Source organism: Rhincodon typus, chromosome 17 (assembly GCF_021869965.1).
Source record: "Rhincodon typus isolate 14 chromosome 17, sRhiTyp1.1, whole genome shotgun sequence".
Classification (NCBI taxonomy): Eukaryota; Metazoa; Chordata; class Chondrichthyes; order Orectolobiformes; family Rhincodontidae; genus Rhincodon; species Rhincodon typus.
The window spans coordinates 2,823,060-2,849,897 of record NC_063348.1 but is presented as its reverse complement, the minus strand read 5'-3'; the positions used below and the strand labels follow the sequence as shown (position 1 = coordinate 2,849,897).

Genomic DNA, 26,838 nt, shown 5'->3' with positions numbered 1-26,838 from the left:
CATCCAGAATTCCCCACCAGCCTTGCCCTTCACATTAATAGGAACACACTGTCTCTGAACTCTCGTTAACTCATTTTTGAAAGCTTCCCACTTTCCAACCCTTCCTTTACCTGCAAACTGCCTCCCCAATCAACTTTTGAAACTTCTTGTCTGCCAATACCATCAATATTTGCCTTTGCTATAATTTGGAACTTTAACCTTTAGATCAGGTCTGCCCTTTTCCATAACAATTTTAAAACTAAAGAATTATGATCACTGGTCCCAAAGTGCTCCCCCACTAATACCTCAGTCACTTTCCCTAGAGAGAAGAGCATACTTGACCTCATCCTCCCCAATCTGCCAGCTGCAGATGCATCTGTCCATAACAGTTTCGGTAAAAGTGCCCACCGCACAGTTCTTGTGAAGACAGAGTCCTGCCTTCACATTAAGAATACCATCCATCATGTTGTGTGGCACTGTGTGGACAGAACAGGCTTCGAACAGATCCAGGAACTCAAGACTAGTCAACCATGAGGTACTAAGGGGCCATAGCATCAGCAGCAGAAAGTGTAGGGACCAACTGAAACTGCAGGAGGGCATGCCAAGAGCATACCTAAAAATGAATTGTCAACTTGGTGAGGCAACCAAACAGGACTGCTTGCATGCCAAACAGCGTAAGCAGCAAGTGATAAACTCTGCAGCCCTACCACATCTAGTCGTGAATGGGGGTGGACAATTAAACAAGTAACAGGAGGAGAAGGCTCCACAAATATCCACATTCTCATTGATGGGAGTTCCCAGCACATCAGTGCAAAAGATGATGCTGAACTGTTCACAACAATCATCAGCCAGAAGTGCCAAATAGATTTTTTAAAAACCAAAAGAACTATAAACGCCGGAAATCAGAAACAAAAACAAATATTGCTGGAGAAACACAGCTAGTGTGGCAGCATCTGTGGAGAGAAAGCAGAGTTAATGTTTCAGGTCCAGTGACCCTTCTTCAGAATTGTTTCTCTCCACAGATGCTGCCAGACCCGCCAAGTTTTTTACAGCACTTTCTACCAAGTAGATAATCCTGAAATTCACTCCCCAGTGGTCTACCTACAGAACATGGACTGCAGTTTTTCAAAAACGCAGCTTACTACCACTTTCTCAAGGGCAACTAGGGACCGGCAATAAATGCTGACCAGCCAGCAATGCCCACATCTCACAAATGAATAAAAAAAAAGACACTGGGCATACAACACAGTCCTTTGGACTCATGCTCTTTGCCTCCAGGATAGATCGAATTGCACCCAGACTTTCTTTTATATAAATGATCTGGATGTGAATGTACAAGGCATGATTAGTAAGTTTGCAGGTAATACAAAATTAGGAGATATCATTGATAGCGAGAAAGGTTTTCAAAAATTACAGCGGGATTTTGATCAGATGGGGAAGTGGGCTGAGGATTGGCAAATGCAATTCAATGCAGATAAGTGTGAGGTGTTGCACTTTGGAAAGTCAAACCAAGGTAAGACTTATACAGTAAATGGTAAAGTCCTGAGGAGTGTTGTGGAACAGAGGGACCTAGGATTACAAGTACATAATTTGTTGAAAGCAGCCTCACAGGTGAACAGGGTGGTGAAGAAATAGCATGCCTGCCTTCATCGGTTGAGGCATTGAGTATAGGAGTTGGGACATTATGTTACAGTTGTATAAGTCATTGGTGAGGCCGTTCTTGGAGTATTGTGTACAGTTTTGGTCAGCTTGTTTTAGGAAAGACATAGTTAAACTGGAAAGTGTGCAAAGAAGATTCACAAGGGTGTTGCCAGGACTAGCAGGCTTGAGGTACAGGGAGAAGTTGACCAGGATAGGACTTTATTCCTTGGAAAGTAGGAGAATGAGGGGTGACCTTATTGAGGTGTATAAAATCATGAGGGGCATAGATAGGATGAATGTATATAGTCTTTTCCTGCAAGGAATTGAAAACTAGAGGGCATAGGTTTAAGGTGAGAGGGGAATGATTTAAGAAGGACCTGAGGGGCAACTTCTTCACACAGAGAGTAGTGTATATATGAAATGGACTGCCAGAGAAAGTGTTTCAGGCAGGTACAATAATAATATTTAAAAAACATTTGGATAGGTACATGAATGGGAAAGGTTTAGAGGGACATGGACCAGATGCGAGCAGTTGGAACTAGCTGAGTGGGCACCTTGGTCAGCATGGATCAGTTTGGGCTAAAGGGCTGTTTCCATGCTGTATTACTCAATGACTCTATGACTGTAAGGGGGATTAGTTCATTTTAGGATACCTGGTTGCATGGATAAGTTGAACCAAAGGGTCTGTTTCTGTGCCCTGTTGTTCCCTCACCGCCTTCCTCAGACGCAGTATAGAAACAATGTCCTTTAGGACCCAGCCAACTCGATCAGTAGTGTTGCTGCCACGTCAGTCTTGGTGGTGGACATGGAAGTCCCCAACCAGAGTACATTTTGTGCCTTAGCCACCCTCAGTGCTTCCTCCAAGTGTTATTCAACATGGAGGAGTATTGATCCATCAGCAGGAGGACAGTACATGGTAACCAGTAGGAGATTTTCTTGACCATGCTAAACCTGAAGCCATGAGTCTTCATGATGTCTGGAGTCAGTGTTGAGGACTCCCAGGGCATCTCCCTCCTGACTGTGCAGCACTGTGCCTCCACCTTTTCTGTAGGTCAAGACATAATCAGGGATTTGTGATGGTGGTGTGTGAGACTTTGTCAGGGTGTTGTTTGACTGGTCTGTGACTCAGGTCTCCCAGTTTTGGCACTAGCTCCTAGATGTTAGCAAGGAGGACTTTGCAGTGTCGACAGGGCTATTTTTGCTATCGTCTCTTCCGTTTCCTGGTTTGATATCAGGTGGTCTGTCAAGTTGAATTTCTTTGCTGAGACTTTGTAACAATTCATACGACTGAATGGCTTGCTGGTCATTTCAGAGGTGGTTGAGAGTCAACCAATCTGAAATGTAATTATTAAAGTAGCTTAAGAAGGTCACAGATAAGCATCAAACTCAACCAGAAACTCAAGACCAAATTAACCCACCTAGTTCAGAGAATTGTAAGGTAGTGTCTGACCTGCTGAATTTGTGATTTTATTTGTTTCAGATCTCCAGCATCCGCATTTATTTGTTTTATTTTAATCAGCGGGTTGTTTCTTTGCTCACATTTGACTCAGTGCATTGAAATTTCTAGGAGTCCAGAGTCAATTAGCGAGCTCTGCCAGCTCAACTCCGTCCTTATTGTTACCTTAATGTGGCAACTTCTGAGTTGTCTGATCTGCTGATAGATTAGAGAATACCCAGTAATGGTAATGGAGAAGTCGAAGACACTGGCAATAGGGAATGATTCAATGAGGAAGACTATGCCTGTTTGTTGCTTGACTAGTCTGTAAATGACCTTCCAAATGTTACTATGGAAGACTTTGGAGGATCAACTACAAAGAGTATGTTCTTATTGTTCCACTGCTTAGGCTGATGAAATATTTTCTCTCTGGTCCTATACTTAGTGAATTTCTGTAATGTGAAATATTAAACTGCATGCATTTTATCTTGTTAATTTATGAATGTAGACATCACTAGCTTGGCTTGCGTGTATTGAACATTTCTGATTGCTCTTAAGAAAGTGGTGGCAATCTGACTTTTTGGACTGCAGTCCATGTGCTATAGGAACATGCAGGATGCAGGTAGAGTGTGAGGTCTAGGATTTTGACCCAGCAACACTAAAGGAATAGTGATATATTTCTAAGTCAGGGTGGTGAGTAGCTTGGAGAGTAACATTCAGATGTTGATGTCCCTTGTATCTGCTGCCCTTGTTTTTTCAGGTGAATGTTGAAGATGTTAGGTCGGATGCCAACCAAGTGGCCTACTTTGTCCTGGATGGTGCCAAGCTTCTTCAGTATTGTTTCAGCTGCATTCATCCAGGCGTTTATTTGTCTTATGAAGAGAGATTGATCGGTTTAGGCCTAGACTCCATGGAGTTTAGAAGAATGTGAGGAGATCTAATTGAGGTATAAGACGCTCAAGACGATTGACAAAGTAGACGTAAGAAAGGATGTTTTCTCATATGGGGCAATCTAGAATGAAAGGTCATAGTTTTACAATGAGGAGTGGCAGATTTAAATCAGAGATGAGAAGCTACCTCCCTCAAAGGTCATGAATCTGAGGAATTTACTACTCTAGAGTACAGTGGATGCTCAGACATTGAGTACGTTTCAGGAAGAGATATACAGATTTTTAATTAGTAGTGGTTTGAAGGTTTATCGGCAGCAGCCAGAAATGTGGAGTTCAGCCGAAATGATACTAGTGATTGTTGTATTAAATAGCTGAGCAGGCTTATGAGACTAAATTGCCTACACCTGCACCTGATTCATATATTCTTATGTTCAAGTGAAGACTATCCCAACACACTGTTAACTTGCACATCATAAATGGTGAACAGGGTTCATGGAATCAAGAGGTGAGTCTCTCATAACAGAATTCTCAGCCTTGATCTGTTCTTGTAGCCACATTACTTAGATAGCTAGTCCAGTTCATTTTCTGGTCAATTGTAACTTTAGTGTGATGATAGTGGGGGATTCAGTGATGTTAATGCCATTGACTGTCAAGGGCTAATGGCTGGATTCTCTCTCTTGTTGGAGATTGTCATTGACTGCACTTATTGTTGTGTGAATGTTACTTGCCACCTATCAACTCAAGTCTGAATGTGGAACGGGTCTTACTACATATGGACACAGCTGCTTCAATATCTAACTCGTAAACATTGAACATTGTGAAACCATCAGAAAACATATCCATTTCTGACTTTGTGATGAGGGAAAGTCATTGATGAAGCAGCTGCACGAGACATTGGTGAGGCCGGTTTTAGAAAACTGCATACAATTCTAGTCGCCCTGTTATTGGAAGATGTTGTTAATCTGAAAAGGGTGCAGAAAAAATGTTGGATGTTGCTGGGAACGAGCGCTAGAGTTATAAGGAGATGCTGCATAGGCTGGGACATTTTTGCCTGGATTGTTGGCAGCTGAGTTGTGACTTTACAGAGGTTTATAAAATCATGAGGGGTATTGATAAGGTGAATAGCCAAAGTATTTTTCCAAGGGTAGGGGAATCTAAAACTAGAGGGCATAGGTTTAAGGTGAGATGGGAATTAAAAAGGTACCTGAGGAGCAACTTTTTCACACACACCGTGGTACGTGTACGGAACGAGCTGCCAGAAGAAGTGGTTGAGGCGAGTACAGTTACAACAGTTCGATAGAATCCCTACAGTGTGGAAACAGGCCCTTTGGCCCAACAAGTCCCAACCCAGAGTATCCCACTCAGACCCATCCCCCTGTAACCCACCTAATCTATACGTCCCTGAACACTGTGGGCAATTTCCAATGGCCAATTCACCTGGCTTGCACATCTTTGAGCTGTGGGAGGACACTAGAGCACCTGGAGAAAACCCACGTAGACACGGGGAGAATGTGCAGACTCCACACAGACATTGGCCTGAGGGTGGGATCAAACCTGGGTCCCTGGTGCTGTGAGGCAGCAGTGCTAACCACTGAGCCACCGTGCAAGACATTTGGACAGCTATATGATAGGAAAGGTTTAGAGAGATATGGACCAAATGAAGACAAACTTTAGCATACCTTGTTGGTATGGACGAGTTGGACTGAAGGGTTTGTTTCCATGCTGTATGACTCTATGACACTATCTTCCTTTGTGTTAAGTATGACTCTAATCAATAGACAATCTTCTTTTTGAATCCAATAACTCTAGTTTTGCCAGGGCTTCCTAACGTTCCTCTCAGCTAAGTGCAGCTTTGATGTCGTGGACAGCTCTTCTGTCCATGTATGAACCAAGGTTGTAATAGTGTGAGGAGATAACTTATCCTGCTGAACCCAAACATTCAGCAAGAATGTCGAATAAGCTAGAGCATCATTGAGCAGATTATTTTGGAGTAGGTGTCACTAGACAGCATTGTTAACAACAACTTCCATCACTTGGCTGATGATTGACTGTAGATTGATGTAGTCATAATTGTCTGGGTTGAATTTGTCCTGCTTTCGGTGGAAAGGACACTGCCATTGTACTGGTATCTGTACTGGTGCAGCTGCCTAGAACACAGAGAACTAGTCAGTTGTAGAGCACAAGTTTTCAGTGCCGTAAGAGACCAACAGTGTTTCATTTTTAGGGCTTAACAACTGAAAAACAGACTGGCATCCAATGAAGCTGGACTCATATTGCACTAGCATGAATACCAGGAAAGGTTGGAAATTTAGAAATCACATTGGCCTGTGCAAAACAATGGTGCTTGTTGGAAGCAGTAAGATGGAGAATTCAAGACTGCACGAAATCAAGAATCTTTCAAATTCAGGAAATTCTGACTGACAACAGCCTTCTGATTAGTAGTGTTTTAACATTCAGCAGCACAAAGTACCAAAAGCAGCAAAGTTGAAAAACATCCACACCCTACAGGCAGAAAGATAACATCCCTCCCTCTTCCTCTTGCTCTCCCCATATAAAAACTAAGAAAACTAAGATGGCTTCATAGAAGGAATTCATGCAAGAAAAGACCTACATCTACCTAAATCAACCATCAAATCAAAGGACAAATGTCACCCTACAACTAACAGTATGCCTTCATTGCTAAAAGCAAAAGGACTGTAGAAGATAACCTTTCACTTTATGGTGTTGATGCTGGATTTTCAGAATATTGTTTGCCACCCATAGTATATATGATAAACTATTTGTATTTTACCTGTCTTAGCGATGATAGGGTGTGTGGGAATTTTGTTTTGAAGAGCTTATGATTTAGGTTGTATCACAGTAAATTTTAAAAAAATCTTTCCTTTTCATTGCTCTTTCACTTTTTTTTCTGTTCATGATGAAAACTGGTATGAATTGCTTTTGTCCTGAGTAGCAGTCATTCAGGCAATTTGGTCATTTTAGCTATCTCTTTGGGATTTTGTACATTTATGAATTTTAGGATGGCTTAAAGACTAGTGGACACTAATATTGATGCACTCTTCCAGATAAGTTGTGACAATATCAAGTCTAGAGTTTTTTTGGGTCTCACAGCCTTTGTAGTATCCAGTACCATTAGCTGTTTCTTAATATCACATGGAGTGAATCAGATAGACTGAATGCTGACATCTATGATGCAGGGGCCCTCAAGAAGTAGTCAAGGTTGATCATCCACTTGGCACTTCTAGCTAAAGTCGCTTGCAAAATGTTTCAACCTTGCCTTTTGTACTGACATGCTGGGCTCCCCAGAATTGAAAATTGGACTATTTGTAGGGCCACTTCTTCCACTTGGGGCAGCATGGTAGGTCAGTGGTTAGCACTGCTGCCTCACAGTGCAAGGGATGGGGTTTGATTCTATCCCTTGGGTGACTGTCCATATGGAGTTTGCATATTCTCCCCATGTCTGTGTGGGTGTCCTCTGGGCGCTTTAGTTTCCTCCCACAGTCCAAAAGATGTGCAGGTTAGGTGGATTGGCTATGCTAAATTGCCCATGGTGTCTAGGAATATGTAGGTTAGGTGGATTAGCCATGGAAAAGAGGGTGGGATGGGGAGTCTAGGTGGGATAGTCTTCTGAGGATCAGCATGGACTCGTTGGATGTATGGCCTGCTTCCACGCTGTAGAGATTCTATGAAATAGTTGTTTAATGGACCAGCACCATTCAACATTGGCAGAGTTCAAGTCTTATCTGTTGGTTGTAGGATCATAGAATCATAGAATCCCTACAGTGTGGAAACAGGCCCTTTGGCCCAACAAGTCCACACTGACCCTCAGAGCATCCCACCCAGACCCATCCCTCTTTAACCCCTCCTAATCTAGGCATCCCTTGAACACTACGGGCAATTTAGCATAGCCAATCCACCTAACCTGCACATCTTTTGGACTGTGGGAGGAAACCGGAGCACCCGGAGGAAACCCACGCAGACATGGGGAGAATGTGCAAACTCCACACAGACAGTCACCCAAGGGTGGAATCGAACCCAGGTCCCTGGCGCTGTGAGGCAGCAGTGCTAACCACTGAGCCACCGTGCTGCCCCTTAGGATCACTTAGTTCTGTCTAGCACTTGCTGCTTATGCTACTTGTCGTGCAAGTAATCTTGCGTTGTAGCTTCATCAGGTTAAATAGCTCACTAATATCAAGTCTGCCTGTTGCTGCTCATGTCATGCTCTGCTGCATTCATTAATAAACTAGATGGACTTTTACAACAAGTATGTTTTCATGCTTACTATCAGAATCTATCATTTCTTTTTTCCTCCTGATTCTCGTAACTCATTGAATTTATCCAGCTGTTATGATGGAACTTGCATTCATTTCTCCCCCAAGCGGAGGAGGTAGCCCTACTGATAGCCCAATTTTCAATTCTGGGGGAGCCCAGCATGTCAGTACAAAAGACAAGGTTGAAACATTTTGCAAGCGACTTCAACTAGATGTGCCCAGTAGATGATCAACCATGACTACTCTGAGGACCCCAATATGGAACTCTTTTCAAACCTATATTTTGAGATTCTAGCTATAAGGAGTCATACTTTTAAAAATTTGACCTGTGCAGTATCTACCCTGGTAGTATTTGATGGGAAAGTGTAGAGGGAACTATTTCTCTAGCCTATGCTAGAGTTATCCTGGGAATATTAGATGGGACAGATGGCATGATTAGAAAACCTGGTAAGGCAGAGTTGCCATTGTCTCGGAGGACCATAGGCTGCTCTCTCATTAGAGAGAGCCTTTGTGGTGGTAGTTTAACTGGAGGGTCACCATGCCTTAGGCAAGGGGCAAGGTCAAAAAGTTGAGACTTTCATGGTGACCTCAGCCTGTATTGAAATTGAACTTATGCTCATGTTGTCACTCTGTATTGCAAACCAGCTGTCCAACCAACTGAGCTAATTGACCCAGTTGCCTGCTGAACTGGTTTGTGATTCAGAGTGACGCCAATAGCATACGTTCGTTTTCTGCACTGGCTGAGGTTACCATAGAGGTCTTGCCTTCACAGACACGTCCCTCACCTGAGTTATAGTGACTTTCAGGTTAAATTCACCACCAGTCATCTCTCTCTAATGGGAGCAGCCGTACGGTCCCCTATGACTATGAATTACCCGGATTTCCTTTGCAATACCGTCTGTACCAGAATAGGTTTTGGAAGGAGAAGTACCATTTACACTCAATACAGTTCATCACTGTGCTGTTTGGGGATCCAGCTGTATCACACGATGTAATTTTCTTCTTTCTGAAGATTTCTTCTGTTACTAACCTGCTTGCCCAAGCAATTTTCACTGATGAAGTTGTACTATTTGTTCAATTTTTCCATAGCTAATTTTAGTAAAATACAAATATATGATACTAAAAAGATTTATCGTATACCAGTAACAGAATATATTTCCTTTTATTTAACAGGGGGTTACCCTCCCAACAAGTGCCATCTGCTGGGGGATGTAACCAGTATTTTTGGAAGATGCCATAGTTTGGTGGACCCTGTGCCATTTGAAGAGGTGACAAGGTTTTTATTTATACTAAGACTACGTGAAGATTAATAAGTCTTTGCCTTTTTTATTGATATTGTTTTAAAAAATATTATGAATTAATGGCGCACTTGGACTTCAAGGCCCAACAACTTGCATCCTTTCTATCTCCTGCCACCAACAATTTTGAAAGAAGGAAAAGAAATTTGAGTTCCCATACCAAGCCCAAGGAGGGCAGGAAATCTCCCGCCACGTCCCAGAGGAGAGACGTTGGTAAAGGCCTGGCAGCTTCCTGCTCATTGATTTAGCCAATGAAAAAGAAGATGGTAGAAATAGAGCACAAAACAACTTAAAATGAACAATTGCTTAGGTCCACATAAAGTAAGACAACACCTTTTATATACAAAAAGGGCCACTCTCAATATCGCTGCCAAACACAGGCACATCATCAGACAGATATTAACATACCCAAAATTGCAACTCCATCTGAGATTCACAGGTTATTTGAGATCAAGCTTGTTTGAGAATGTCAGTCTGAAGTCTTCCGGAACCTCTTTGTCCAGGTTCAGACTAGAATTACTTTTCTACATGGACTAGTCATAACATGTTTTATTCATGTGAAAAGGTTCTTGCACTGAATGGATTCCCAAAACACTTCAAATGATTTGTAATTACAGTTTTCTCAAGTTTGCTTGATTTTAAATGTTACTGTTTATATTCTTCAATAGAAATGTCAGTTTGAAACGTGCAACTATGAAAGGACACAGGACTTTTTGTGTGCAGCTCTGGGGTCATACGCTCGTGCATGTGCAGCAAAAGGACTGATTTTGAATGAATGGAGAAATACTGTGCAAGGCTGCAGTAAGTATACAGCAAAAACAAAAGGTACTCAGTTACACATTCGCAGGATTGTCTTTGTCGTCATCACTGGTTTCCAAAGAGCATGTCATCACTCAGATTTCCCAGAGGGATGTCACAAATTATAACGTCACATTCTTCATATTTTCGGTAACTGTTGGTCAGATACTTGCTGCCTGCTTTAACCAAAGGACTGAGACTTCCTTGACAGTATTTTGAATGTAGCATTGAAAGATAGAACTGGAGCAATTTTTTCCACATTTTTACATTTACTTACAGAGTTGTACCTTACAGCCATACCAAAGTCTATAATCACAGTTTTCATTTTTGTCTATTAGTAGAGGTTCAAGTGAATTACCAGTTAATGCCCACTATCAGTACAATTAAGCATAATTTACATGCAATTAACTGTCTGTGCCCGCTACCAACATCTGCAGGTCACCATTGATCAGAAACCTGACCGGACACGTAAATACTGTGACTAAAAGAACAGGTGAGAAGGTGGATATTCTACATTGAGTAGCTCTCAGGTATCAGTCTTGACTCAAAATAATACTGTTGCCTCTGAATCAGAACATTAGTGTGGCAGATGTGGTATAATGTGGATAAATGTGAGGTTGTCCACTTCGGTAAGAAAAAAGGAAGGTCGATTATTTGAAGAACTGTAAATTGAAAGAGGAGAATGTTCAATGAGATGTAGAAGTCCTCATGCACCAGTCACTGAAAGTAAGCATGCAGATACAACAGGCAGTTATGAAGGCAACCTATATGTTAGCCTTCATTGTGAGAGAATTTGAGTACAGGAACAAGGATGTCTTGCTGCAATTATACAAGGCATTGGTGAGGCCATATCTGGAATATTGTGTGCAAATTTGATCTCCTTATCTGAGGAAGGATGTTCTTGCTTTAGAGGGAGCGCAGCAAAGATTTATCAAATTGATTCTTGGGATGGCAGGACTTACGTACAAGGAAAGATTGAGTCGGTCCAGATTGTCTTCACTAGATTTTAAAAGAATGGGGTGGAAGCTCATAGAAACCTATGAATATCTAACAGGACTAAACAGGTTAAATACAGGAAGAATGTTTCCAATGGTAGAGGAGTTCATAATCAGGGGTCATACTTTGAGGACAAGGGGTAAACCTTCTAGGACTGGGATGAGGAGAAATTTCTTCACTGGGAGAATGGTGAGCCAATGGTGTTCACTACCACAGAAAGTTGTAGAGGCCAAATATTATGTATTCTCACAAAGGAGGTAGTTACAACATTTGTGGCTAAAGAGATCATGGGATATGGGGTGGGCGACAGGATTAAGATATTGAGCTCAATGACCAGCCTTGCTCATATTGAATAGTGGAGGAGGCTCAAGGAGTCAAATGACCTACTCCTGCTCCTATCTTCTATGTTTCTATGTTACCTCCTGTCTCTATAAAGCATTCCACCAGCTATAAAACCAGGGTGAAAGATGTATGGAATACTGTTCTGTTCTCTGGATTGATATTGTCCAAACATCACTAAAGAACAGCAGCACCTTCCAGGTTAAGGCAACACAGTTAAATGACAACCAACCCTTCCATTAGCTTTAGCAATCACATCTTCAGCTCAAACATTTCTTGGCTGCTGTGATACCACCTGCAAGATGTATTGCAGCAATTTGCCAAGGCTTCTTTGACTGCACTTCCTGACATGGTTTCTTGGCTCAAACACCAGTACTTGAATGATAATTTCTGAGTACTTTACAGTATATTAGCTCATGTTACATATGCCACAAAAAATGAGTTACTGTTAGGGCAGATATCTTGAAGTTTATTAAAAACTCTATTTGCTCGGATATCAGACTTCCATATATTCTTGTAACATAACCATAGCTTCAGTAAGCATAAAACCATACCGTAATACTACATATAGCTGATTACAATGACTACACCCTGCTACATCAACTACAACTGAAAGTGAAGAGAGTACCTTTACTCTGGAACTTCACATGTTGTAATGTAAAGTAACTATCTGAAAAGGTACACTGTATTTCCCCCTTTTTTTCTTGTTAAAGATTGGGAACCCTTTTCCAATAAACATATAAAAGGCTGCATATAGATACATTTCCTACATATAAAGATAATGCTTTAGTAGGCATATAACATAACTGGATCTAGTCTGAATACAACTTGGCTGTGTAGCTTAACTCTGCAATGCAATATCTGTCATTGTCTCATTTGTCGTGGGTGTAGACTTGTTGTTTGGTATGATACTTTAAGTATCCGGGTCAGATATACAGCTTGGACATGTCGTACAATTCTTTGCAGGGTTTAACCATTGTTATTGCAACATTGCATGACCCAGGCTAAATGCAACAACATAGCATCTTCCCACAAACCTATGTGCTCATATTACAATCTTAAAATATTAATGCCTGATCCTGACTCAAAAAAATGTTTGCTTCATCTTGACTTTTTTTTCAGTGTTGAAAACAACGCCATGTTTCTTAGCAATTGCCTTGAATTGCTGAAGGTTTATGTCATGTTTGCATTTTGCTCTCCAAAGAATTACAATGTCACTTGCGATTCAAGGACAACCTGCTTGATTCTGATAAAATCTACATGTTGTTGGAATGTGTCCTGGCTGATGGATAATCAAGATGGCAATCTGAGGAAAAAATATTTACTGAAATGACTTTTAGAAGACCTCAGTTCCTGAGATACTGCAAAAGATGTATGCGCCATATCTATTCTTGATATTGAATTTGAAAAAAATATTTGGCACTTGTGAACTTGGAATTAAGATCTTCCAGTGAGCAATTTTGTAAGGCCATTTGTACTCCAGTTTCCTCCCACAGTCCAAAGATGTGCAAGCTAAGTGGATTGGCCATGCTACATTGCTCATATTTTTTAGGGATGTGTAGATGGGTTATGGGGAAAGGGTAATGGGTCTGGGTGGGGTGCTGACGGTTGGTGTGGACTTGTTGGGCTGAAGGGTCTGTTTCCACACTGTAGGGATTCTAGGAGTCTATGAAACCACCGAAAAATAAATCACTCAAAAATCACTCAGAAGCCTAAACACAAAAGGGTAGCACAGTATGAATGTTCTATTTCATTATTAGATATGAATTAAAGTAAATTTAACACATTATCTTGAAAAAAAATGTCAAGCTGACTTGATAGGGGAGGTTTTGAGGTTGCTCTTTTGTTAATGCAGAGGCTGAGGGTTGTCACATCACCTTCAGGTGCAGTTGTGGTTGGATGGTTAAGGCGAAAAATAGTTAATCCAGAAGAGGATGGACGGTTTCTTAGGGGTTGGCGTAAATAAGACACACACATGCAGTTTTTGCTGTTTTGCCCTTTTTCTTTCATGAGGAAGCTGTTCATAAGGTGCCAAATAAGATCTTCTTCCACAAACTGCTGCTTAGCTGTGTTCTGCATTGTAATCGTTGTCCTCTAAGAGCTGCAACTGCTTCTCAGTTTCCCTCAGGATAGAAGACAAAACAGAAGTGGAAAGCTCTTGTGGTACTGCAGCCTGGACTCTTCCATCTCCAGCTTCCACTTCTCCCTCAAGCAAGAAGTTGTTGTAGATCAGCTGTAAAGAGGTCGTCACAGTGGGACTCAAGCAGCTCTTTAACATCATCACTCTTCACTTTTTCAAATCCAACTTGCTTTGCAAGATCAACAATGTCGTTTGATTCTTGGGAGCTCCTCTGACGGATCAAATGTTTCAAGATTTTAAAACCATTTGGGAGAAGCGTCTGCCATACTGCGTGCAAGCAGTCCTTACTGACATCTGTCAATTGCATTCTTGATGTTAAAGCTGTTCCAGAATTGAAGAACACTGTCCTTATCCCCCTCAGTGGCTGTAACAGCCCCTTAAATAAAAAGCTGCTATTGCACCCTGGTCCGTGGATTGAAGGAGAGCACTTTGTTTTCAGAAAGCTCAGTGGTGGGAGGATAGCTTGGTGCATTATTGAGGATGAGAACAGACTTGAAATTGAATTTTGTTTTCCTGCAATACTTTCTAAAAACATCTCCAAAACATCAACAATAAAAGGTCAGAAAAAAAATTGCCCTGTCATCCAACCTCTTTTGCTTGACCTAAAGTAGACTTAAAAGTAGCCTTTCAAGGCTTGCAGAGTGCTACACTACCACAGGCTTAAGCTTTAAGTTTCCACTGGCATTGCCATCCAACAGCACAGTTATATGATCCTTTACCATCTTAAAGCATGGAGTGTGTGCTTCATTCATAGAAATGTAGGTTCATGATGGCATTCGCTTCCAGTATAAACCTGTCTCATCCAAATTGAAAATTTGATCCAAGTTGTCACCTTCATCAATTAATTTTTTTTTTAAAACAATGAGAGGAAGTGCCATTGCATGCTCCTTGTCTGCAATGGCAGCTTCGCCACAACTTTACGGTATGAAAGCCTTAACCGTTTCTAATACCAGCAAACCAACCACTGCTAGCACTAAAGACAGGCACATCTGCAGGATTCAGTTTTTTTGTTAGATCTTCATAAATTGATAAGGCTCTCTTTTATGGTGAGAAGGGTGGTCCCAGATCACTTTTTCGTTTGATCTTCTATCCACACACTCAGAAGTCACTTCATCTCCTCAAGTTCCTTTGTCCATACCTCAGATTTGCTAGCACTCAGACTTATTCCAGCATACAGCTTTCCAGCAATCATTTTTGCATTGTCTCTAATGGTGCTTAAGGTAGGCTCCTTTATTCCTGTTATGCGAACTATATGCATGTTCTCTCATTACGCTCAAAACACTTTAACAGAGCTTCTCTTCCAGTTTATAACCGCAATTTTATCACCAGGACGCTTTTTGCTAACATTCTTGTCACTTTGTTCTTGCATTTTTGTCAGTAACACGGCGGAAGTTGCAAAAAAAAAAAAAAAAAAAAAAAAAGTACTGTACCGTTCAGAGAAAGCATGATGATCACATGATGCTGGCGCAGAGACTCTTTCACCACTAAATGCTGCACATGCTCAGGACAAAGCCTGCGAAATGATCAGGTGATGTCAACACATACTGCTCCACATACCAACGGAATCATGTTATAGCCAACACAAGTTCATTTTTTAGAACTACTGTTCCCCTATTCGTCAGTCACTTTATAGCTAATTCGCGTTGCTGGAACACGCATTATAGCAGAACTCCCTGTAGTGTAGTGGCAGTGTCACTGAAGTATTAATCCAGGGACCCAGAGGCAATGGGTTTGAATCCCTGCCATGGAAAATGGGGAATTTCAATTAATAAAATCTGGAATGGAAAGCCAGTCTCAGAGATGGCATTTACTAAACTCACCAATCGTTGTAAAAATTCACTAATGCCCTTTAGAGAAGGAAATCTGCTTCCTTAATTGGTGTGGCCTACATGTGATTTCAGCATGAGCAGTTGACACTTAGCTGCCCTTGAAGTGGCTTAGCAAGCCAAGGCACAAATAACACCAGCAAAAAATACTGACCTTGCTAGCAATGCCCACATCCCATGAAAGAATAAAGAAAAATATATTAGCCCATGTAACATAATTCATGAAAACTGGGTTCTTATTGAGACAGATGTATTGAAATTGATTAAAAACACTATTTACACTGTTGTAAAATCTCAGACTCAGTGAGTTCCGTGCTTACATTACATGACTGTAATGTTGCACCTGGCTGACTATTGACTATACACTGCCACTACAACTGCTACTGAAGATGAGGTGAAGACCTTTAGACTGGACATCACATGTCATTGCCATCTAACTTTCATAAAGATACACTGCTTTTCTAAGACTATTCAATAATACAACACTTACCAAACCAGTGACATATCATCGAAAAAGACAGGGGCCGTAAATATGAAAATAGCACCACCACATGTTCTCCAAGTCATGCACCATCATGACTTAAAAATATACTGCTCCTCTTTCATTGTCACTGGATCAAACTCCAATAACTTTAGAATGATTAGGATTAAGAGTACTGTCTTTGAGAATGGCTTGGAAATTAATTATGTGGTAGAATGCCATACACAAATTTTGCTTAAATTTCATTGGGAATCCTTCAAAAGGTATAATGGAGTTAACTGTTAAACTATGGCACTGGATCTGCTGTTATATTTTATAGAGTGACTGTATTAAAGTACAATGCCAATTAGTAGTGGATGCTGTGTAACTGAAAGGCTCAGAAAAAAAAAGTTAATTTATTTGCAAATTGTGTTTTTTTTCCCAGAAATTATGTGCCCTGATCGTCAAGTTTTTAGCTACAATGCCAGAGCATGTGATCGGACCTGTGTGTCACTATCTGACCGAGATTTTGAATGCACTGCAATTGATGTCCCAGTTGATGGGTGTATCTGTCCAACATATTCATATCTTGATGTTTATGGTAACTGTGTTAAAGCATCAAAATGCCAATGCATACTCAATAATGGTGACTATTTAGGCCCAGGCAAATCAACCACCATTAACTACGAGACTTGGTAAGTGAGCAGTGTGGATATTGAACCATCAGAATGAAGATAAACATTTAAAATACATCATGTGATTTTGTAGCAGCTTAGAATGAAAAGTGGTGAAGAACGTTTTACACTCATGTCATTACTATCTTCCAGTCATCTCTGAGCTAGTTATATTTTATCATTGATCATATAATCCCTACAGTGTGGAAACAGGCCCTTCAGCCCAACAAGTCCACACCAACCCTTGGAGCATTCCACCCAGACCCATCCCCCTGTAACCCACCTAACCGACACATCCCTGAACACTAAGGGCAATTTAGCATGGCCAATTTACCTAACCTGCACATCTTTGGATTGTGGGAGGAAACTGGAGCACCCAGAGGAAACCCACACAGACACAGAGAATGTGCAAATTCCACACAGACAGTCACCCAAAGGTAGAATTGAACCCGGGTTGCTGGCGCGATTAGGCAGCAGTGCTGACCGCTGAGCCACCGTGTCATGGTGTTAACTTTATGGATCAAACATGTGTTTATTCTGAAAGATTACAATGCCACACTGTTTAGAGGTTAAGCCTGGACACAACTATATTGGGTTCAACTGAGTGCTGAAATTTCCAGGATGGCCTTATGATTCAGATTCTCTCCCTATTCCTTAGAAAGGAATGGATTTAAGATGGGTACATAGACTGTGGACAATTCACATGGTACACAGGCGTGCACTAATGAAATATTGGTATTTCACAAAGGTTTGCGTTTATGTGATGATCCCAGACTAGGCCACCAAACTTAAGGCACTATCTGGTTAGTGACCAAGTAATCATTATTTTTTAAAATGACATAAAATGGTGAGATTCAGGAGACTTACTGAGAGATAAAAGCCACAAGATTCCACTGGTTTGAACAAACAACAATAAACTTTACTATACAGTATTAGAACACTAATATAATCTACAATAAAAAAATTGCTCAAACTCTTAATATCCCACATTAATATGTGGTTCATATGGGTAATAGACTGATCAGGCATTCCACAGAGCTCCAATAGCAAATGTGATCAAGACAGTTCTCACTGGTTTCTCAGCAACTCTCCCAGACATTAGTGACACATTATGCTATCAAATTTCATTGAAATTGACAACAGATTAGTTTTTCAGTTTTACCTATTTGGCTTTGAAACTCCTCACAAGAGCCACTTAATATGCACTGCCTCAATATTTACTGCAGTTCTAATAACCACCCGCCTTCCCAGATTTACACTCCTCTAGACTCTTATAAACTGGACACTGGTCCCTACTTGTAGGTAGAACTCCAGCTTTTCACTGGCATTTAGCTTCACCAAGCTTGAACTACCCATGCGTCTTTCCCTGAGCTGTAATGTTCCACATAGTATTTCCTTGAAGCAATCTGCTTTTAAACCTTCACTCTCAGTTGGACAGAACTAATCATGACACAGATTGTTTTTAACCCCCATATCTTAAAGGATTTTTCAAGATCCCTGATCTCAGTCTTTAGCTGCCTAACTCCTAGAACTTCTTCCTGAGTTCTAACAAAGATATCCAACTACTGTTGACTTCTCACTTACTTCTCCAACTGGTTTAGTTCAGTTGTTTCCATTATATGGAGTCTACTCTCTCCCTCTCACACACCTACAGTTTCTGTGCCTCTTAAGTGATCCTTGAATTGTCTGGAGTACCTGAAAAATCTTGCAATTCACCCTGCCTCTATTTCTTGGTAGAATTGTGTGTAACTGATATTTTGCACCAGCCAAATGTAATAACCCTTCAGAACTGAGTGTGCCCCGAGTGTTATATTTTCACAGAATGTTGGCTTCTGCAGCACAAGTAATACTTAGAAAGAAGGATTCATCACACACTGTACATCAATGCTAGAGATTGTGCATGCAATATGAGCACCTCAAATATAATAGTGTTATTGCATGAAGCACAGGCACTTTACCTAGAGTGTGGGCATTGTATGTTAAACAGAGCAGTTCACATGGGGCTAGGACACTGTACATGAAGTGAAAGCACTTCACATGGAGCACATTTCCCCTGGTACCTGGACACTTCATATGGGGCCTGGATAATTATCATGGAGACTGGGAGCTTCACATGTAACATAGGCAACTTCCATAGAGAGTGGGCACTACCAGTAAAGCATGGTGTTACATTGGAGCTAATAATTTATTTTTAAAAGTTGACAAAGTTTCAGATTCAAGGTACTTACTAAGGTAATAAAGCTAGAGGTTTGAACAAACAAGAGAAAGCCTTACTTCACAACATTAGAATAGTAATACAATCCAAAATATATATACACAATTTATTTCTAACACTCAGAATTAATAGGTGGTAAATATACGTAATAGACTGCAATCTCAGGCATTTCACAAAGCATAGACATTTACCATGGAGAATGGACACTTAGTGTGAAGTGTGAGCACTTTTCTTGGGCACTATACATTTGCCATGGAATACGGCACTATACAAAGCACGAGCAGTTCACCTGGAGAATGGGTAATTTTCATAGAACGTGGGTTATTCTACCTGGATAAATGACAATGGAATACAGAAAAAAGTGGCCATAAATCCAGAAATATGAAGTATAGATAGAACAAAGCAGTAAGTCAAACTGAGCAAATCCAAGTTCTGTTGAGTGAGAAACAGTTACCTCAATTCTCTTTCCTGTCTCTCCACAGGTTCTGTAGGAATGGGAAACTGAAATGTGCAGGCCAGCCTCCAGTCTTCAAAGGTTCAATGAAATTCTGTTTCATTTTAAATGTTAAAAAATATTTAACTACGTCATAAAAGTATCTTTATACTTGAAAAAGAAATCAAGTAATATGGTTTCATGCATATTACTTTGTAATCCTGCTTACTATGTTCTACTTGAAAGTGGTCCCACATTGATGGTGATCCTGTACTCAAATTTTCTTGCAATAAAATCCAACATGCTACTTGTCTGCTTGATTGCATGCAGCATCCGCAACTTAACATTAAGTGACTAATGAACAAGGACACCGAATTTTCTTTGAAGTTCAACACATCCCAGTCTCTTACATTTTAGAACTGCTGTGTATTTCTGTTTTTCCTGACAAAAAGTGGATAATCTCAGCAAATTTGTTCTTGCAGGAATGTGCAGGCCTCCCAAAGTTTACTTTAGCTGTGCGCATGGGCCACACGGCCAATATGGAACAACATGCGCGCCAACCTGCCAGATGATAGCCACAGAAATTTCATGCGTGAGTAGGAAATTTAGCAAACTCTCCTTTCTTAGAATTGAGAATCTAAATATCTGAAAATTAAATTGCCTGTTCTTCATTCTACCCAAAGATACCAGCTAAGTGCGTATCTGGCTGTATATGTCCAGAGGGGATGGTTTTAGATTATGATGATAGTTGTGTCTACCCCGAAGACTGTCCATGCAAATTCAGTGACCGGACCTACAAAAGAGGAGAAAAAATGATGAAAGATTGTGAGGAGTGGTAAGGAATTCAAATGTTTTATTGATCTACCTTGGAGCTAAAAATGAAAAAACTAGTTTGAAAATAATTCTGCAGTGGTCAGCTGATCCGTACAGGACAGGGCACATTGTTTCTTATGTATCAGTGTCTCCAGATCAGGGGGACAAAATGGTCCAATATTTAGTGTAGGATTCTTGAAGAATACAGCATATTGAGTTGCAGAGGTTTATCTCATAGTGGAGAAATTAAATTGACATTGAATCTCTACACTGTGAAAGCAGGCCATTCATCCCATCAAGTCCATACCATCCGAAGAGAATCCCACCAAGACCCTGTAACCTCACATTTCCCTTGGCTAATCCACCTACCCTACACACTCGTGGACACTCTTGGACAATTTAACATGTTCAATCCACCTAACCTGCACATCTTTGAACTGTGAAAGGAAAGCAGAGCACCTGGAGGAAACCCACATAGACACGGGGAGAATGTCTGTGTGGAGTTTGCACAGTCGCCCAAGGGTGGAATCGATGGTGGGTCCCTGGCGCTGTGAGGTAACAGTGATAACCAATGAGCCACCATTTCCATACACCCCTTCTTAATTGTATTTAACCAAAATGCTTGACTTCTTCAATATAGTAAAAGTAGTGATGATGAGGGCCATAAGGATGTGAGAAACAGGGGCAGGAGGAAATGATTTGTCCATTAAGGCTGTTCTTCCATTCAGTGAAATTATGGCTGACCTACTTCAACATCATTTTCCTGCACTATTCCATGTTCTTGGCTGTTTTTAATAGCAGAAATCTTAAAGTTTTAAAACACATTACATTACTCCGCTCCACAAACCTCTGGGGCAGAGAATTCCAGATGCTCATCACACTGAAGAAATTTCTCCAGAGTCCAAAATTCCCTGTCCTTTAACTCCGAGACAGTGTCCCTTGTTTTAAGACCTACACCGTCCCCACCCACCTGCCAGAGAAAAATCCTTACTGTGTGTCTACTTCAGTGAGAATTTTGTATGTTTGTATGAGATCAGTCCTCATGCTGTTGAAAATAAAAGCCCCATGTTATTTATCCATTTCTAATAGAACAATCTCTCAATCCCAGGAATTAGCTTGGTGAAGCGCTGTTTACTATGTTTGTGGAAAATATCTCACTTCATAGGGAACAAGATTAATATTGTACACAGTGTGACTTCACCGTGGCTCTGTATAATTGCAATGGGACACCTTTATCTTATACTCAAATCTTTTGGCAATAAAGGCCAACATGCCACTTGTCTGCTTACTCCTGAAGAAGAAGCGAGGCTCCAAAAGTTTGTGTTTTCAAATAAACCTGTTGGACTATAACAGGTGATTTATGTATATTATGATTTATCACTATATCATGTGATTTATGACCTTGTCCAACACCGGCATCTGCACACAAGGACACCCAATTTTCTTTGAAGTTCAAAACTTCCCAGCCTCTTACATTTTAGAACTGTTGTGTATTTCAGTTTTCTGATAAAAAGTAGATAACTTCAGATTTCTCCATGTTCATAGAATCATAGAACCCCTACAGCATAGAAACAGGCCCTTCGGCCCAACAAGTCCACACCAACCCTCACAGCATCCCACTCAGACCCATTCCCTTATAACCCACCTAATCGACACATCCCTGAACACCATGAGCAATTTAGCATGGCCGAACCACCTAGCCTGCACATCTTTGGACTGTGGGAGGAAACCAGAGTACCTGGAGGAAACCCACACAGGCATGGGAGAATGTGCAAACTCCACACAGACAGTGGCCCAAGGGTGGAATCGAACCTGGGTCCCTGGTGCTGTGAGACAGCAGTGCTAACCACTGAGCCACCATGCCACCCATCTGCCAATTTTTGGCTCATTTACATTGTCTGTTCATAATATCTTGAAGCCTTCTTGTATCTTCCTCACAACTAAGACTTGCACCAAGTTTTGTGTTATATGTAAACTTAAAACTAGCGCATTTAATCCCACAAAACCAAAGTATTAATACAGATTGGAAATTGCCGGGGCCTGGCTTTGTTCCTTGTGATAACCCCACAAGTCACAGCTGGCCAACTTGAAAGTGGTCTGTTTATTCGACTCGGATTTTCATCTGTTAACCTGTTCTCAACCTGCTATGTATCCCACCCAATCCAACATTCTCTAATTTTATTCACTACTTTCCTGCTTGGTACCTTACCAGAAGCTTTCTGAAAATCTAAATATGCCACATCAACTGGTCCCCTTTTTCTAATCTGCTAGTTTCATTGTCAAAAATCTCCAAAAGGTTTGTAGAAACAGGAAAATCCATGACCTTTACTAGCTGGAAGAACAAGGGAAACAAATGCGTAGAAACACCACCACCTGCAAGGTCCCTCCAAGACACACCATCCTAACTTAGAAATTTATCATCATTCTATCACTCTTGTTGAGCCACAATCCTGGAACTGCCTTGCTAGCAATACTGAGAGTGTGCCCCATTTCATGGACTGCAGTGGTTCAAGAAGGCAGCTCACCACTACTGTTTCAAATGTAATTAGAGATGGGCAATAAATGCTGGCAGAGCCAGTCAATACTCTGAATAAATTTGATATCATTATGTTGGGGAGATCTGGATTTGGGTATACAAAACTTGAATTCAAAGTTTGCAAATTGTATGAAGTTTGGAATTACTGTGAAAGAAGTGGCAAACCTCAGGAGGACATGAAATGAAGAAACATGGCAGATGAAATTTAATGCAGAGTAGTGTGAAATAATACATTTTGGTAGGATGGAAGAGGAGAGGAAATATACAAACTAAAGCATAAACCCCATTTATATTAAAAAATGCTTTGAAATTGCAGAAGTTGAGGCTTTAGGGAATGCTTGACCTTGTAAATAGGAGGAGAATAGAGACAGTGCTGTCATGGTAATGTCATTGAACTGTTAATTCGGAGGCCCAGTGTTCTAGGGTCAAATACATGTATGACAGGTTGTGGGTGATTTCAAACAGAAATGAGTCCAGCGACAATCTTATTTTAGTTATTGGCCATCCCAGGGTCAAAGGAAGTGAAGATACAAATGTTTCATGGGCATCAGTACTCATGATGTAGCGTACAGCTTTCACACTACAATGTCATTAATGGTCAGATAAGGTATAAAACCTGGCTCTAACTTATAGCAAGCAGTGCTGGAATGTGGAATAGCTAGGGCCACAGACTGATGTGAAGGGAGCCTGCTCCGAAGTTGGCCATATTGGCCTGGAAAGCTTGACTGTCATCACTGGAGTCATTTAGGCCTCACAAGCCCAGGTCTACTGGGAGAGTCCTAGTGAGATCAAGCTGATCCTCCTCAGCTGGAACCTTTGGTATCACAGGCAAGTAACAGGTAGAGGGGCTGGACACGTTTGGAGTGTTCTTGGAGCAGAGGAGATTGAGAGGGGATAAGATTGAGATATATAAAATTACGAAGGGCATAGCGAGGAGAAGTGGAGGGATAAATGACCAGGGGGCATAGATATAAGGTATGGGTCAAGAAGTTTAGAAGGGATGAGGATTTTCCCCCCTCCCCAGACGATGGTAGGTATCTGGGCCTCTCTGCCTGTAAGGTTGGTAGAGGCAAAAACCCTCAATGTTGAAGTAGTATTTAGATGTACTCTTGTGATAGAAGGGTATAGGCTAAATGCTAGAAAATGGGATTAGAATAGTTAGGTGGTTGTTTTTGACTAGTGCAGACTCAGTGGGCCAAAAAGCATTTTCCTGTGCTGTAGACCACTAGGACACTGACATCCAATCTAATCAATTAGAGTCTACTCTTGATTATCAGCAAAATGATGGAAGGGATCGTTGACAATGCTATGAAGTGGTATTTGCCTAGGAATAACCTGCTCACTTGTACTCAGATTGTGTTCCACCACCTCCTGACTTCATTACAGCCTTGGTCCATACAGACTAAAAGTTGGAACTCCACAAGTGAGGTGACAGTGACCATACGTAACATTGTAAAGAACACTTTGTTTTGCACTTGGGTCTAAGAAGTGGGAAACAATATTGCCTTAAACCAAGAAATATGGAGCAAGCAAACACAGAAAAAGCTGGAGAAACTCTGCAGGTCCAGTGTTATCCGAGGAGAGTGAAACATACTTGACTGGTATGACACTTCAGAACTGTCAGTCAATATATCTACAGCTTCTGTAGTTGAAAGAAAACAACCCATCACTGTCTCTGATCCAGACTGGCACTAGAACTATTCTTCTTTTGATCTTTGTTCTTTCCCCACACCTAACATGTATGCCTCATCTTTTCTCTTTGTACATTATTATGCCCGTCTATGGGATTTTAAAATGAGATTAGAGTTTAAGTTGTCAAGTCCTTTTTAAATAATCATTCACAAGATAGGGTTGTTGCTGACTAGACCAGCATTTATTGCATATTCCTGTTTACCCAGTGGGCTGTTAAGAGTCAGCCACATTGCTGCGGGTCTGGAGTCACATGTAGGCCAGATCACTTTATAATAGTAGTTTCCTTCCCTAAAGCGCATTGAGTTATAGGTTAGCAATTCATCTTGTGATTGGTTAATAAATAGTTTGATTATAATAACATTATTTTCTTGTTAAGTGAAAAACCTGAGGTGCACATTCTTCTCACCTCAATTAGTTAGGTAAAATTGGGCAAGTCAGTGATTTAATCAAATTTTCATATTTATGCTGACTCCGGGAATAGTAGGGCTTGATTTCCATCTCCAAGGAGTCGTAACATCAAGGCTGCACTTGATTGTGTGTAGTAGCAAAGAACCCAAGCAAACTTGAAGTCAGTGTAAATTGGGGAAAAATTCTTCACTGTAGTCATACCTAGTACAAAGTAAAATCTTGTGTTTAGAGGTCAGTCATCACAGCTTCGGGACATCTCTGTAGGAATTCCTCAGGATACTGTCCCATCTTCAGCTGCTTCAATGACCTTCCCTCCATCAAGAGGTCAGAAATGAGGATCTTCTCTGATAATTACACTGTTTAACACCCTTTGTGACTGCTCAGACACTGAAATAGTGTGTGTGTCTGTATGCAGACAGACTTGGTAACATTCAGACTTGGGTTGTTAACAGGCAACAAACATGTGCACCACATAGTGCCAGGCAATGACATCTCCAATAAGAGAGAATCTAACCAACCCTTGATGTGTACCACTGATGCCACCACTATCAACATCTTGAAAGTTACCATTCACTAGAACCTGAACTGGACAAACCATATTAATGTGACCACAAAGGCATGTCAGAGGCTAGGAATCTGTAGCAAGTAACTCCCCTCCTGTCTCCAGAGCTGGTCCTTTTACAAGGCACTAGTTGGGAGTCTTGCCTGGATGGGTGCAACTCCAACACTCAAGTAGCTTGACACCATTCAGGCCAGAGCAGCCTTCACGATTGACACAACATCCACAAACTCAGTCCCTTTGCCGCCGACAGCATGTATACAATTTACAAGATGTATTGCAGTAACTTGAACACTCCTTTGACACCACCGTTCAAACCTGTAACATTGATCCCTAGAAGGACAAGGGCAGTAAATGCAAGGAACACGGCCATTCGAGCCTGTTGTCTTAGACCTACATCACCATTCATTCACTGTCGTTGGATCAAAATCTTGGAACTAACTTTTTAACAGCATGGTGGGGTCCCTGTACCCAATTCTAGCAGTAATTCTAGAAGATAGCTCACCATCACCATCTCTATGGCAATAAGGATGGGCAATAAGTGGTGGCCTAGACACCAGATCCCACAAAACAATAAACAAAATGAGATAAAAAGCTAAAATCAAACTGTAGACATCGACAGAGGGAGTCTTGAGAGAGATGGTATCATATAGATGTGACAATAGATGGAGAACAGTGATTCAAGGTTTGCTTATTGGAGGAAATGGGTAATGGTGACAGTTTTTACATAGGGAGAAGTAGTACCTAAAGTGTGACATTAACAATGTCCCACTGTCTAACTTCCCAATAAGTGGTGTTCTATCACAAAAGATCAAAACAGATGTGTCTCATGGAAGAAGTGAATGTGAAAAGGGCCATGGAGGGAGATGGCAATCCACAGAATACTGTAGCATTAGGTGAACTAGAGCTGGAACGTGTTTGGGAGTTATTGAGGCCAATGAAATCTATGATACTTTTTGAAATAGTATTCTATTGAAAGTATTAGGATGATGGGTCAGCAAGGAGAGGGAATGGGCAGAATTTGAGTAAGTGCTTTGTCATGGTATTTCTGTCCTTCTGTGTGATCCTTCAGCAGTCGGAAATTGTGTCTCAAAAAACATGAGCCAAAGCTGGTGATTGAATGTTAATTGTCTAGCATGTGCTGTCAAGCTTGCAGCCCTCAAACTTGAAGATGAAAAAGTGGAAGATGGTGAGCAATTGGGTGGAAATGAGGATATTAACAGTAATACCTTGGAAGTTAAATAAACAATTCTAAGGGCCATATGCCAGGTAGAAGGCAGAAAAAAGAGGGAACTGGGGTATTTAAATGCTGAATATTATCACAGCAACAAGAGCTTTCAAATGGGCTGGAAAACAATGGTGGTGAGGAATGTTGATGATCAGCAAGGATCCTGGCAATCCTGCTTTGGCCATCTGGGGACCCCTGATGACATTT

General features: G+C 41.0%; 1 protein-coding gene across 1 annotated transcript in view; it reads left to right on the top strand.

Moving 5' to 3' along the window:
* LOC109935051 (mucin-6-like) overlaps window positions 1-26,838 on the top strand; it is a 95,581-nt gene that overhangs the window by 13,960 nt on the left and 54,783 nt on the right. Inside the window, exons 3-6 of the mRNA XM_048607278.1 lie at window positions 9,390-9,484; window positions 10,183-10,315; window positions 16,519-16,674; window positions 26,539-26,592. Coding sequence (XP_048463235.1) covers window positions 9,390-9,484; window positions 10,183-10,315; window positions 16,519-16,674; window positions 26,539-26,592 — 438 coding nt within the window. The remainder of the gene's footprint in view (window positions 1-9,389; window positions 9,485-10,182; window positions 10,316-16,518; window positions 16,675-26,538; window positions 26,593-26,838) is intronic.